This window comes from Trachurus trachurus (genome assembly GCF_905171665.1).
Source record: "Trachurus trachurus genome assembly, chromosome: 22".
Lineage (NCBI taxonomy): Eukaryota > Metazoa > Chordata > Actinopteri > Carangiformes > Carangidae > Trachurus > Trachurus trachurus.
Window position 1 is genome coordinate 25,689,791 of NC_139907.1, and position 13,857 is coordinate 25,703,647.

The 13,857-nt window shown below is 41.6% G+C and overlaps 1 protein-coding gene across 1 annotated transcript in view; it reads left to right on the top strand.

The window, feature by feature from the left end:
- The window catches only part of LOC311005685 (CAP-Gly domain-containing linker protein 4), a 44,887-nt gene extending 31,577 nt beyond the window's left edge, over positions 1-13,310 (top strand). Inside the window, exons 14-17 of the mRNA XM_083998207.1 lie at positions 4,701-4,824; positions 10,474-10,538; positions 10,663-10,741; positions 11,076-13,310. Of these exons, the coding sequence (XP_083854333.1) occupies positions 4,701-4,824; positions 10,474-10,538; positions 10,663-10,741; positions 11,076-11,439 (632 nt within the window). The 3' untranslated portion in view covers positions 11,440-13,310. The remainder of the gene's footprint in view (positions 1-4,700; positions 4,825-10,473; positions 10,539-10,662; positions 10,742-11,075) is intronic.
- Positions 13,311-13,857: the final 547 nt, after the last annotated feature.

The window sequence follows — 13,857 nt, forward strand, 5'->3', positions numbered from 1 at the left end:
CAGAGCCCTGATTTTGGACAGCATTTCACGGTCCAGACTGATGCGTCTGGCGTTGGTCTTGGGGCCGTGCTGCTCCAGGGTGAGGGAGAGGACCAGAAGCCGGTGGCTTACATAAGCCGCAAACTGTTTCCCCGGGAGACCAGGTACGCAGCGGTTGAGCTGGAGTGCCTGGCCGTGAAGTGGGCACTGGACACTTTAAAATATTACCTGCTGGGTAGAGACTTTTCTTTGGAGACCGACCACCGCGCCTTGCAGTGGTTGGGCCGCATGAAAGACTCCAATGCACGTGTCACCCGCTGGTTCTTGGCGCTGCAGCCGTACCGCTTTACGGTGCAGTACCGGGCGGGCACGCAGAACATTGTGGCAGACTTCTTGTCTCGCCACCCTGTTGGCGAGACTCCAGAGGGGGAGGGAAATGTGAGAAGGTGAGCAACCCCCTCCCCTTTCTCACCGTCACCTGGGGGTGGACGCCATGGTCTGGCGTCTCCCACGAGGGAGAGAGAAAGACTCTATGTGGACAATCTCACACACACAGTTACACACACACTCCTTTAGGGGAAACCGGGATGTCGGTATGGTGTTTATGTTGATATTAATCATGTGTTTGTTGTGCTTGTAAATATGTGCGGCGTGAGCCGTGTGCCGGCGTCGGGAGCGCGGTGCGCTGCGATTTGCCGCGATTCGCCTTCACCACACCTACAACTCACCTGTAACAGTTTCTCTCCATACAATCATCCTGGCGGGAAGTGAGGTACCCACTGCTCGTCCCATACTTCATCCATTCACAGTTAAAGACACTGGTCCAGCATACACTCTCATACACTCTCGTACTCACTCACACACTCACCTGCACGTCTCCCAGCTCCTCAGTGGAAGCGCGCGCCGCTGCAGGGGCGGGCTTTATCGAGCGGGGGCCCGGGTGGGCATAGCCCATGGTGCCCAGGGGTGTTTGATTTTGTATGTGTATGTTTTGATTAATTATTGTACAAGGCTGTGGTATATTTGTGTACAGTATATGAAGTGTGTAAAGGAGAGAGTAGGTATTGTGTATTATATTGTGTATTGGTGGTGTTAAAGGGGCAGTTGTGGGCCATTATGTTATTGGTGTTCCCCTCAGTAATGGTTTGCCCCAATTAGCCTTGGTAGGCTGCTGTATTTAAGAGAGCTTCATTCAGCTCTCTGGAGCTCTGAGTGGAGGTAGTCTGCTGTGAGGCTATGTTCCATGTACTTACCTTTGCCCGCATATTTGAGTGTTTTTGTACAGCTTTTTTGTGTAGAATAAAAAGCCTGTTATTGTTGGAACTCAACGCTTGGCGCGCTCTCTTTTCCACCTCCAACACCTAACTCTGGTCTGCCCTGGTCCCCATTAAGTGGGGAGGCCGCTCCGGTCCCTCACAGGGATGATCAAACTGAACTCTCTGGAAAAGGTTCAGCCACATCAGTGTTGGGTGTACGCCACTTTGAGTTGAGCAGGAAACAGTTTTAAGTGCATCTAAAATATTCATTAATATCTCTGATAAATCACATCCGTCCTTACTTCTCTGGTTTCAAGACACAGATAAAGAATCATAATTACTGCAGAGTTCTTTAGTGTTTTGAACAGGAAACTGTTGAGCTGGTGCTTTTTGGGCCAGATAAATGAACAAAGAGGGGACTGCACAGCTCTGGAAACTTTATTTTTATTACAAGGTTTAGAAAAAAAAGGCTCCTGATTCTTTTGATACCAGCCCATCCAGTAACATCAAGAAGGTTAATACGGTTGCCTATCCACTCAGTAGCATTCAAAAAAGAGATTGTGGACATAATGTGAATATTCAAGGTTGAGCTTTTCATTCTCATAAACGCTGAAAACCTTCAATCCCGAGAACTGATGTGGAGGGATGAAGGCAGCTCTGCGTCTAAATGCAGTAGTTGCCTGTGGCTGAGTGTAGTCGGTACACCGAGAAACCTTGTGAGTTCATTCTCCCTCTGTTCTTGTTGCTGGAGGAAATGTCAGATTCTTTTGCATAAATCTTAATACTTACTTCACTCTACTTACACTATCATTATTACACAATGACACATGTGGTGAAAGTTAAAGAAGTGTTGTTAAGCTCTTCTCTTTCAACTTGCATTTCATACCCGGTCACAAGTTGGAGCAGTGGCAAAGCTCAAATTGGACAGAAGATACTCGGGGAAATAAGATAGGAGAAACTCCTACTGAGCAAAAGAGGTTGAAATCCAAACATAAAACAGCTCAGTGTATTTATTAATAGTTAGGCAGTAGTTCTGCCCAGTGTGAGTCGGTACTAACGTATCTCACACCACCAAGGATCATGTTTAAAGGGATTTCAGTCTTAAGTTTCCTTTGATACTCTTAAATCAGTGCTCGCAGTGCTCTGTTATCTCAGCCTCAGTGCACTGAATGCTGCGTCTCTGTAATAAAAGCAGCACGCACTGTAAATACCTCTTTTTAACATTTTGTCTGAGCTGCGTCACCTGAGGAACATTCCTCAGGCTAATTGTCTGCCTTACACTGAGAAGTCACTTCACTTGACAGAACAGTGACTGACTGACAAATACAGAGCCAAACAGTTGTTATTTAGCTGCCTGTATTTACCTCAACTTGTACAGTGACAAGTTGTCTCTACTGTTGAAAGTCCAACACACGGAGGAAACTGCACTGAAACACTTGCATCTTATTGTTTGATTAGCTAATGCACAGTCTTTATGCTGTATAGATAAGGTGTACAGTTACAGTATATAATATCTATTTTTCTTATATAAAGAAGCATTTTATGGAGCTAATTTATTCCCTCATTCTGTGAAAGATGTACTAGTGTGGGCAGAGTTGTGTTTTGTATTGTAAAGTTGTTGTTTTTTTAAAGTCAGCATCAGTTAGATACTTACATCAAATAGATTCAGATTTGAATCTTATGTTCATTTTGTCAGAAATTTCAATATTTCTGAGGTAAAAGATAGATATAGTATAGAAAAATAACATGGCAACGAAAAAGAACCATGAACAGGAAGGGAGTGATCTTTTCTCTACAACAAAATGTCTGATTTGTAAAAACCTATACTTGAATGATATTTTAAAAATGTCCATTGTATTGATCATGCTTGTATTTAAAGGGATAGTTCAACATTTTGGCAAATTGGCCTATTGCCATAATCCCTTTTTCCCATTTTAGGAGTAGGTTTGTTACCTTTAATTGTCGGTGCAAGCTATTTTTAGAACAGCCAAGTTGAGACAGAGTTGTTTTCGAGGTAAATTCATGCAAAACCGCTGATGCACGTTCCCGTCGGAGGCAGTCTTTCGGCAAGCAGTCTCTGCATTTACCTCGAAAACAACTCTGTCTCATAATGTTCCGTCATTATCTCATAGTGTGGTGAATGTGCAGGTCACAACTTGTCCACCAGAGCGTTTTGGAGTTGTTGGATTGTGTATTTGATGAGTTTGATGAGGGAAACCAAGAAATCCCATGAGCCTCCGTAGCGTAGCTCTGAGCAGCTCGCGGCTCTGCTCCGCCGTTCTAAAAAATAGCTTGCGACAACAAATTAAGGTAACAAACGTACTCCTAAAACTATAGGGATTATGGCAATGGGCCAATTTGCCAAAATGTTGAACTATCCCTTTAAAGTTGGGCTCTCATGTGAACAACTACCTGATAAAATTGATTCTACCAGTGATCAGCAGTATAATCATTAAATATTTATTTCTTATCAGCCTTCCTTGTGGTATTATATTCATAATATATAGTCTTGAATTTTAGATTTCACATTTAAAAATGGTCTCCTGGGGCATTGTAAATGATTCCCCTATAGTGTGCACTGACAGGCCAGCACCAGAAATATAGTGGTTTGCCTTTAGTTTCTCCAGCAAAAGGGAAAAGTTATTAGCATGCTGGGATTTCTGAGGGTGTAATAAATACTGTATCAGGTTCTTCCAACCACACGTCCTCCTTTTCTCTGAGCTGGTACCTCCATATTGTTCTATTCTTCCTTCTCACATGTTGTTTTAATGTATGAAGTCGAATGTGATTAAAGATCCGACAGACTCTATATGTGTATTATCCGAACCGTATTTTTCTAAATATACAGTTAGGTGTTTACATCTGTCAACTCCATATTAAATAATATCACATCTCCAGATATCATTAAAACCATAAAGCTTTCAAAGTATTTCATTTTCACATTTTAATTTTATTGCATAAAACAGTTGATGCCTTAGCTGTCTTGTCTTGGAAGTCTGGTTTATAACTTATGTGATGAGTTGCAGCAGCACCTCACTGTTCTTATCTGTGCTGCTAAATAATCATCTCTGATAGAAGTTACTTTTCTTTGTCCCTTTGAACAGTTTTGAATCGAACCCTAAGTCTTGCCAGATATACCTTGATGAAAATTTATGACATCCATTAAATTGGTTTTGGTAGAAGACGATCAGCAGAGTGTGGAATAAGTAAACTAGTCTGGACAGGATGTTCATTTTAGTTTGAGAAATCTAAAAAGTTGAAGTTTCTCTCTTGTTTAGCCATTTCAACAGCTCATTGTTCTTGTGCACTGTTTGAATGGATTGTCCTTTCTGGTACAGTTGTTGGCATGCAATGAATAATACACTATTTTCATTACTTAACTCCTTTCTTGAAGGTGCATCTCCTCTCTGTCATTTGATGTGTGATTGTTTGATCCCCGACCGTTGTGCCTTCTCGCCCGTACAGGGCTGTGGTTGGGCATTGAGCTGGACAAGCCGAGTGGTAAGAACGATGGATCAGTGGGAGGAGTGAGGTACTTCAGCTGCCCGCCAAAACACGGCGTCTTTGCTCCTCCATCTCGTGTTCAGAGGTGAGTGCTCCTGCACTGCAGGCTCTGTCAGGAAGCATGTATTTTCCAGTGATAAATGGTCCTGTTTGATTTTTGCCGATGGTCATCACAGAAGGAAAAACAGATTTGTCAAACAAGTATGGATAAGAAATTCTTTGAAGTATAGAGCAAATTCTTGAAGAATTTGACTAAATGCCCTAAAAACCAGCCCTGAGGTTGTATTTCATTGCCCTCATCAATACATGTGATGGTGCTAATGAGCTCCTTTGACAGTGTCGTCTGTGTGAGTGTTGACATGTTTGATTTTGCCCTCTGTGTATCAAACAGCTCTCCTCTGCACTGGTGATTAACGAGACTCAGAGTCAGATGTGAAGCCTGCGGTCTTCGCCCCCATGACTCCTCAGTTTAATGTGGCACCTAGTAATGATTCATGCATCATCCTCCCAGCATTTAAATATGGATTTTGGATAATGAATGATAATGAATATGTCATTTGTTTATGTTGGAAGAGGTTAGGCATGGAGTGTGAGTGAATACCTTCAACGTCTGCATGCATTTGCGTTGTCATGTTTTTTCATTGATGTGAATCAGCTGATATGTTCCGTTGTGTGATATGCATATGATTAATATTATACTGTTTTACATGCAGTACATATCATTTGCAAGTTACACAGGTTATACATTTCTCAGTGCCTGTTGGATATATATGTATATATAAATAGTATTTTCTATTCTATTCTATAAACTTTGATGCATTTTTCTAGTCAGATAATATTTAGCTGAATGAACTGAGTCGCAACTGAGTCTGATAGAACACAGTGTGGTGGGCTCTGAGCAGCTGAGGGCAGCCAGTGTGGCTGTACTCAGAGAACTTAAGCTGCTGCCCCTCTAACATGCTGCTTTCACTGTGCAGACGCAGCTCATATAATCAGAATATTGTGTAAAAGTTCATCTTTTGTAATTCTAATTCAAAGGGTGAAATTTTCATTCATTCTAGACTCATGACACAAATATTTCAAACCTTTTTACTTGTTTCATTTCAGTGATTATAGCTTATAACCCCCCAAAAAATCCAAAGTAAAAATCAAAAATGGATCCAAAGATAAAAGCACTGAAATCAAGATTTTCACGGCTGATTTCCTCATGCAGGGCCTTTCCATGTCTGGGGGCATTACTAGCAGATTTGCAGTCACCTTTGGTTTTTAGCTGAGACTTTTTAAGCAGATAGCAGAGTTTTATCAGAGGATCTGAGGCAACTGGTCATAAGGACAGAGACGAGAAGAAGTCATCAAAAATATTTTGAAACTGATCTAAAAAGGCACAGATAGCCACACAGCGAGTCTGTGACACCAGTTAGGGGTCTAGCAGCATATGAGTTGTGTGTGTATCAATTGCCAAGAGCAAATATATTGGGGAGAGACATGTATATGTATAGGGAGTTGCAGTATTCAAGATGTGATGAGATAAATGCCATGAATACCAAATACTGTATTTGGACCATTTCATTGTTGCTGCTGCCACCAGTACCACACCACAAGTTTTAATTTCTCTGTCACATTGTCAGTTTTAGACAAAGTAAGATGAGTCTTTTGTTGTTGTTTTTTTTTTTTAATTTGATAGATTTGATCTCCCTCGGGGTTTAATGACAGGTTTGTGTTTATATCTTATTATTCTAATGGACTGTGGAGTGGATAATCGTAGTTTGATAATCTATAGAGATTCTAAGGAATGGAGCAAAGTAAATCAGAAGTTAATACTCTAATGAACCATTGCAGTATATTTTATACTTCATATAATCATGCATACCTCTGTAACTCATGGGTTTTATTATTTATATTGTTTTATCACCTAGACCAAGACCAAGCAATATGCCGGTTGGTTAGTGTACTGTACATATGAACCCATTTATGTGATAACGTTGCTTATTAGATAGATACGTATATGGATAGATGGATGGACAGACGGACAGATAGACTAGATACATGCAATCTAGACAATGAAAATCTAAGTAGGCTACCTGGCTGGTGCCACTGAGTGGTGTCATTGCTAGAACCAGTCCAACTAAAGCCAGTTCTATGAAATGACCTTCTTCACAAGAATGAGAAAGTCACTTTGAAGTATTTGCAGTATTTGTTGGATGCTTGACATGTGTCTGATCCATTTCACTGGTGCGTGCTCCATTCGAAAGATGCTCTCAGCCAAAGTACTCTTGTCTCTTGAGACATCAAATCAGCCACTCAGAAAGCTCTGTGATAAGTGTAATCTGGTCTGGTCATGTATTCAAGCTTGTATTTAAGTAGACATGTAATTACTGTAAACATATTAGCACATGGAGGCAAGAACCAGAAAGCAACCATGATTTATTGTAATATGATCAGTTCAGAGAGGTGTGAAGACATTTCATGGTATTTCAACCTTTTATTTGATGCTATAATCAAGTTCTGTTGAAACACAAAATGAGAAAGTAGCATAAATGGGAAAACTGGATGTTTCTTTATTCACAAACCTATAATTTTTTTGTTTTTCTGAATCAATTGCTTTTTGTATTGTATTGTTGATTCATAAAAAACTGTGCTGCAGTGCAATATAGAAAGCCTATAATAGAAAAAGAAAACAGCCAATTAAATACATTTTCAGTTGGTGGTTTGCCAAGTTTCCTTTTAATCCTTCCCTTCTATTTATCACACTTGTAAAGACATGGCCCTCCATTAGCTGTAGTCAGCTACACTGCTCCTGTGTCACATCAAATGGGAGACAGTCTGGATCAAAATCTATCTGTACAAGGTAAAGTAAACAGCTTCACTGCTGCTGCACTCTCCACAGCAGCCATGAACACCATTCTGTATGTGGAAGTGTCCTTGGGCAGGACACTGAACCCACATTTATCCTCAGATGTGTCATCAGGTGTGGGAATAAGTAACTTTCGAGTGCTGTTGCTGTTTTGACGAAGGTGGAAGAGATCACTGGGTAACGCATTGACTATTTCAACAGGACTTAGGTCTTGAGGTTCATATGATATGATCCTTTTTCATAGTCGTCAACTACTCAGTGACCCCTATTCCCCCACCCCGCTTTATGTAACAGGCATGGGCAACCTATTCCACAAAGGGCAGGTATGGCTGCAGAGCACAACCACACAGTTTGACCAATCAGCTGTCTGAGGACTGAGATCAGTTAATTAAATGAGTCAAGTCTGGTGTGCTGCTGCTTGGTTGGAACAAAAACCTGCAGCCTATTCCTTTGTTGAATAAGTTGCCCGTGCCTGATCTAGAATATCTTTCATGAGGAAGACCAACCTGAGCTCTTGGTTAAAACTAATCAGAACTCATTTGATAGTTCATTTATTTCAGTGGTTCAGTTCAAATAGTGAAACTCATAGATTCATTAGGCCGGTGCATATTCTCATTTGCCCAGGTCATAGTATTTCAAAGGAGGTTAAATCGAAAGCAACTGGACTTAGTTATTTGTCTAGGAAGACGTTTCACCTCTCATCCAAGAGGCTTCATCAGTTCATGTACGCATCTGACCAGGCTGGGACTGGTCCAACTATCTGGTGTGGAGACTCACTATTTAACCTCTTGTGTGGGCGTTCACAAGGGTGATGATGTCACTGGTTCCCTTTTGTGCTCCAAGTGCCAACGACAGTCGTTTAAATGACTGTCTTTGATGGAAAGTTGGTTTCGACTTTGTTAGTGCCCTATGTTGTTATAACGACAGTCGTTGGAGTCACTTGCCACTTGTGAACAGTAGTTGTTCTTTGAGGCTAGATTGTTGAATCTCCTGGGAAGGGATGAAAGGGCAGCATTGTAAATTGGAGATAGGTGGTGTCTGAGACCACCTCCCCTGTTGAGGGATAGTTTCTCTCATAGATTCATTACACACAGAGTGAAATATCATTTTGTTTTCAATTGTAATGATTATGGCTTACATTTAATGAAAACCCAAAATTCAGTAAATCAAAACATTAGAATTTAGTGAAAAAGTTCACCATTGTATCCTAATGATGTCACACTGAGCATTTAAATGGTCTCTCTTCTTGTTGGAGAAGACTGTTGACCTCCATCGTTCTACTACACTGAGAAGCACCTGTACATCTGAGATGTGCTGCATAGTGATGCATATAAACAACGTACATTTCATTAGGCAAGATACATAGTGTGTAGTGTCGACCCTGTGACAGACAGGTGAGCTGTCCAGACGGTGGGAGCTGGGACTGGCCACAGCTCCTAAAGCCTTATGAAGAAACAGCTGTGTGGCTGCTGAATAAATAAATGAATAGAGTGTGTTTTACACCTCTTACCCTGTTCTCCCTTATGTTATAAATATGTAGGAGCCGTTCCATCCAAACAGTGCATGCAAAAGGAAAATTCCACTTGAAGCCTCATTATGTCAGCACATCACACTGGGCTTACCCATCACACCCATCACACACACACAGTGTTGACTCCATCAAGTGCCAACCTGGTTACACTGGGATATAGAAAACTTTGCCTGATTTTTAAATTGACAAGTTATTCCCTACCAGACATTGTTTTGATTTGACTTTCGACTTTGACTTTTTTCTGTAACACAATGTATTGGATGATACATTAACAGCGCTATGCGTCAGGATGATGTAACTGAATAAGAGTCATTACAGTTTAAAAGGCAGTTGTCATCTATTGTGCCACAGTAAATGCTGTTATTTAAATGAAAATGAGGTTGTCCAGATATGAGCGACTGTTGGTTAAAGTAACACATTCAACTGTTGTACTGGGCTATAAATGTCTCATCACCTCTCTTTATTCTTCCTCTTCATCTCAATGCAAAGCCATTCATGGGAACGTTTCTCTTCCCCTCTCTATATTGTGCTCTCGCTTTTCCTGCCATTGCTGTTATTAACCCACTATTTACATGGTGGTTGAGGTAAAAGCTGCTTTTACCAAAGTAATCAACAGTTTTTTTTTTGCCAGCTTGTTTTTTTGCCATCCCGCATTCATGTGTTTTTCTTCTTTTTTCATGAAAACCCTGTGTGCTCATGTGGATTTTCCTCAGTAATGGAGAATCTCACATTCTGTCCATCCAGCACAGCAACTCGTTTCTCCTTCTCTTTTCTTCTCCTGTCAGCAGCTATCACAACCCATTTGGAAAACAAACAGCCCCCCACAACACACACACACACACACTTAGGTTTTTGTTTTTCTACTCCTCCGCTGACATCTCTTCGAAAACAAAGCAACACTTTTTTCCTCTACTGCTCATTTCTCAACATTGGCACTCACCCTCCTAATGGCTTCCAGAGCTGTAACGTTATTACAGTCACTTAGTGACTTACAGACACATCAATAAGCGGGACAGATGCTTTTGTGCAACCAACAGACAATGTATTTTTTTCCCTCCTTGTTGCTGTTTAGAAGCAGCCTTCATCAGATACAGACCGCTCTACTCTCATTCATCTTAACTTGAAAATGTTCCAGACACATGGATGAATTTTCAATTTATTCTAATAAAATTTTGCTCCACATTCATTCTCTGTGGATTATGTGACAGAGATGAACTCGGGGTCACAGTCAGTGGAGGGTTTTGCACAGTGGAATGTCTCTAGTTGAAGACAGAGAGAAGGTCTCTAAGTGTTACTAAATGTTTATAGTGTTCCATTTTGCAACTGGGATGTGTTTCTTTTATCCACAGGATCCATGGATCAGTGGATTGCCTTTCAGAGCTCTCCTCCTCACGCCTCAGTCATCCTCTAAGTGGTGAGAGTTCTGCCTTCATTGGAAGTGTGTGCATTTGCATGTATTATTCTGTGAGTGGCTGAGAAGTCATTTTTATGCAAAAAACTCTGTATGAGGGTACTTGACTCTTGTGATTGCTGCGCAGGGACGATCCGTCGCAGTTTCAGCACATCATCGGCCATCGCCACCCAGAAGGAGACAAGCAGAAGAAGTCCTGTTTCCAGGTGTGTCTCTTTTCTACACGGGCCTCACTTTTCTCCCTCCCCAAGCTTTCAGCTTTATTCTAATCCCCTGCAGCAGTGGCAGAATCAATACTGATAAGAGGTAGTGGTATTAGTCAGCAAAAGGCTCCTTTTTTTAAATAGCCAATGCATGATTGTGGTTATAATGAGAGAGAACAGGGAATTGAAGATCAATCCCTCAAAGACTGAGCTCCCATGAATCTCCCACTTACTTTTGATATATTCTCTCACGCTGCATACCTTCTCTCATAAATCTCTCTGGCTGCTTTTTCCCCTCTGTTTTCACAATTCATATGAAAAAAAAATGTATATATAGGAGTCGGTCCAACCCTCACCGGCGGCGCTGGAGCACCCTGAGTGGAGGCAGCAGTGGTGTTCCCGGGAACGCGGCGGGGTCCAGCACCTCCAGCTCTGACGGACAGGTGCGCCTCCACGTGGGCATACAGGTGCTGCTGACCAGCGCCAACGAGATGGCCTTCATCCGTTACCTGGGCACAGCAGACTTTGCCCCGGGCCTGTGGCTGGGCCTGGAGCTCCGCAGTCCCAAAGGCAAGAACGACGGCTCGGTGGGGGGCCGCCGCTACTTCACCTGCCGACCCGGCTACGGAGTGCTGGTCCGGCCCAGCCGCGTCACATACCGCGGCATCAACGGGTCTCGCCTGGTCAATGAGAACGGCTGAGGATGGATTGACATTTGAGATGTTTTCACTTTCTGCTCATGTTTTACTCAAAGCAAAAGTTTTAACTCCTCATTCTTTTTTCTTTTTTTGACCTTAGCATTATTGATTTCGCTCTGTATAGACCTCTATGCTCTTCAGAGGCTCTGTGAACTTTAATGATGAAAACACTTATTAATAGTTCAACTTTAAACTACTAGATTAGTTCTGGGGGAAATGTAGGCGGCAACGAGAAGCACTTTAAAAAATTAACTTTCAATTCTAGTCAGAATTTGTCTCGCCAGGATGAGGAGGGAAAGTCTTAATAAGACACTGCACTACTTTTAATCTGATTGCACTGACAAACATCAACATGATAAATCAGAATATGATCAAGCAAATGGTATGGATGTGCACACATGAAAAATTATTTCTATACCCAAAGCTCATTTTGGCTGCATCGAGTAGAGATTATATAACATCATTTAGGTGGTAATGTAGCTTCTCTAACCAAAAGTGTCCATGTGTTTGTGACTGTGTGCGTATGTGCACATGCATGTGTGTATTAATTAAGAGCACTTTGAGAGAAGAGGGATGATTGATTTTTACAGGGTCATCATATGACTTAGAGATCAGATGATTAATGGAAGCTGGATTCTCAGTTTATGAATCGGTTTGATTTAAACAGGACTCAGTTAAGCCGAGCTCCCCATCTGAACAGAACCACATACTTAGAGGTGGTGTCCTCCCACACTACAAACACATCAATATCTGCCTTTAAAATGCCCATTAACCTGACACAGAGAAGTGACAGTTAATTGTGATGGGCTGCTAAAGTCCTACCTGTAGCATTGAGCTGTGGGTTCTTTGTCAGAGTGATGGCATTGTTGAAGCAGGCTGTTAAATAACACATTGAAGGTAGTCTTGATAAATATATGAATTTCAGCTGGGAACACACTTGACAGTTGAAAGCCTGGTTCCATGATTCATTTGTGTTGGGGTTGAGTATTTAAACCTCTGTCCCTCAGACTCATCGGGCCGTAACCATTGCATCCCACTATTGCTTTTTACAGCCTTACTGTGGTCAAATCTGCAGGTCATTCTATTACTGTAATACTAGTAGAGTTTAGAACTGTGTAGTATAGAAACGCCACTGAAAATGCACAGGAATTCGGAGATTGTTAAGGAAAAGTGTAAAAGCCCTCCGGTGTGCTCCCAGGTTTGGTATTAGACAGACAAAAGCAGCTCGAAACAGGAAACATGCAATCATCCAGAAGTTTCTGGGACAGCTTTTGCTATTTGATTATGGCAGTCTGTGCAACTCAGCAGAGAACAAGCCATCGATTGTGCAAAACAGGCCCACTATTCAGAAAAACACTCATGTACCATCCAATTAGGGTGTGCAAGCCACAACAGTAGCTGAAGAATCTCCAATGGCCTACTCTCATTGATCTGTCTGGTCAGACCCCCTGTGATTGAAAAGCAGTGGTGGTCAGAGCTGCTACACAGCCCAAGTGTGTGTGTTTCCTGGATCGTATTGAAACATTTTAATCAACACTTCCTCCTTGAAAACAGCTTCTCATTTGCATTAAGGCCATCTCTGTGATAACTTCTGTGGCATCCGTTGGTGTGTTCCACATTTCAAATTTCATCTATACACTTACATACTTTTCATTTCCCACTTTATTACAGCGTGACTGTTTTTAGATTTCACTGATGGGTGGGTATGATGGATGTGGAAGTCTTGCCATTGTGTCCATGTGGAAGAAGATTGTTTTTTATTTGTTTGTTTTTTCATTAAATTCCTGATATGTGTATTTGGGGTATGAGTGTGTAAGAAAGGGATTTGGTCTGATGCTTTTACATGTTGTGGAGAATAACAGTATTTCTAAAAAGTCAAATAAAAGATTCTATTCTAATTTGACCTCATCTCGATGACTGTATTTCTCCCTCAGCTCTTAAATGTGGTTGCACTAATGAAAAGGAAGTCTGTTTGACTTCCTTGGACTGTTCATAAAGTGTAGAGGAGAGTTGTCTGCAGGGACTGAAAATGAAATAGCGCATGCACTTGGAAATGGTTAGACGTCTGTTCACTTACCAGCTGATTCCAGTGGGACTCATCTCAGTCGGAGCCGAAAGCGCCTGCTGCTGGAGTGGCATTGTTTGCTTACTGCCAGCCTGGGCACACAAATTCAAGTTGGAGTGGGAGAGACGTGGTCTATTACACCATAATTGTGGAATAAATAGATGTTTAAATGGTTGTTTAAAATTGTTTTCAGTGGTTGACCAAGAGATTGATTCAAAAGCCAAAACGAAATGAAACATACAGTTGATGAAGCACCGGGCACCGTCCGGACCATAAACGTACAAATATAAAAAGCTCCAGCAGTGATATCACACATAAAAACAAGTCAGAGCAGCAGCAGACCGTTCATAATGCTG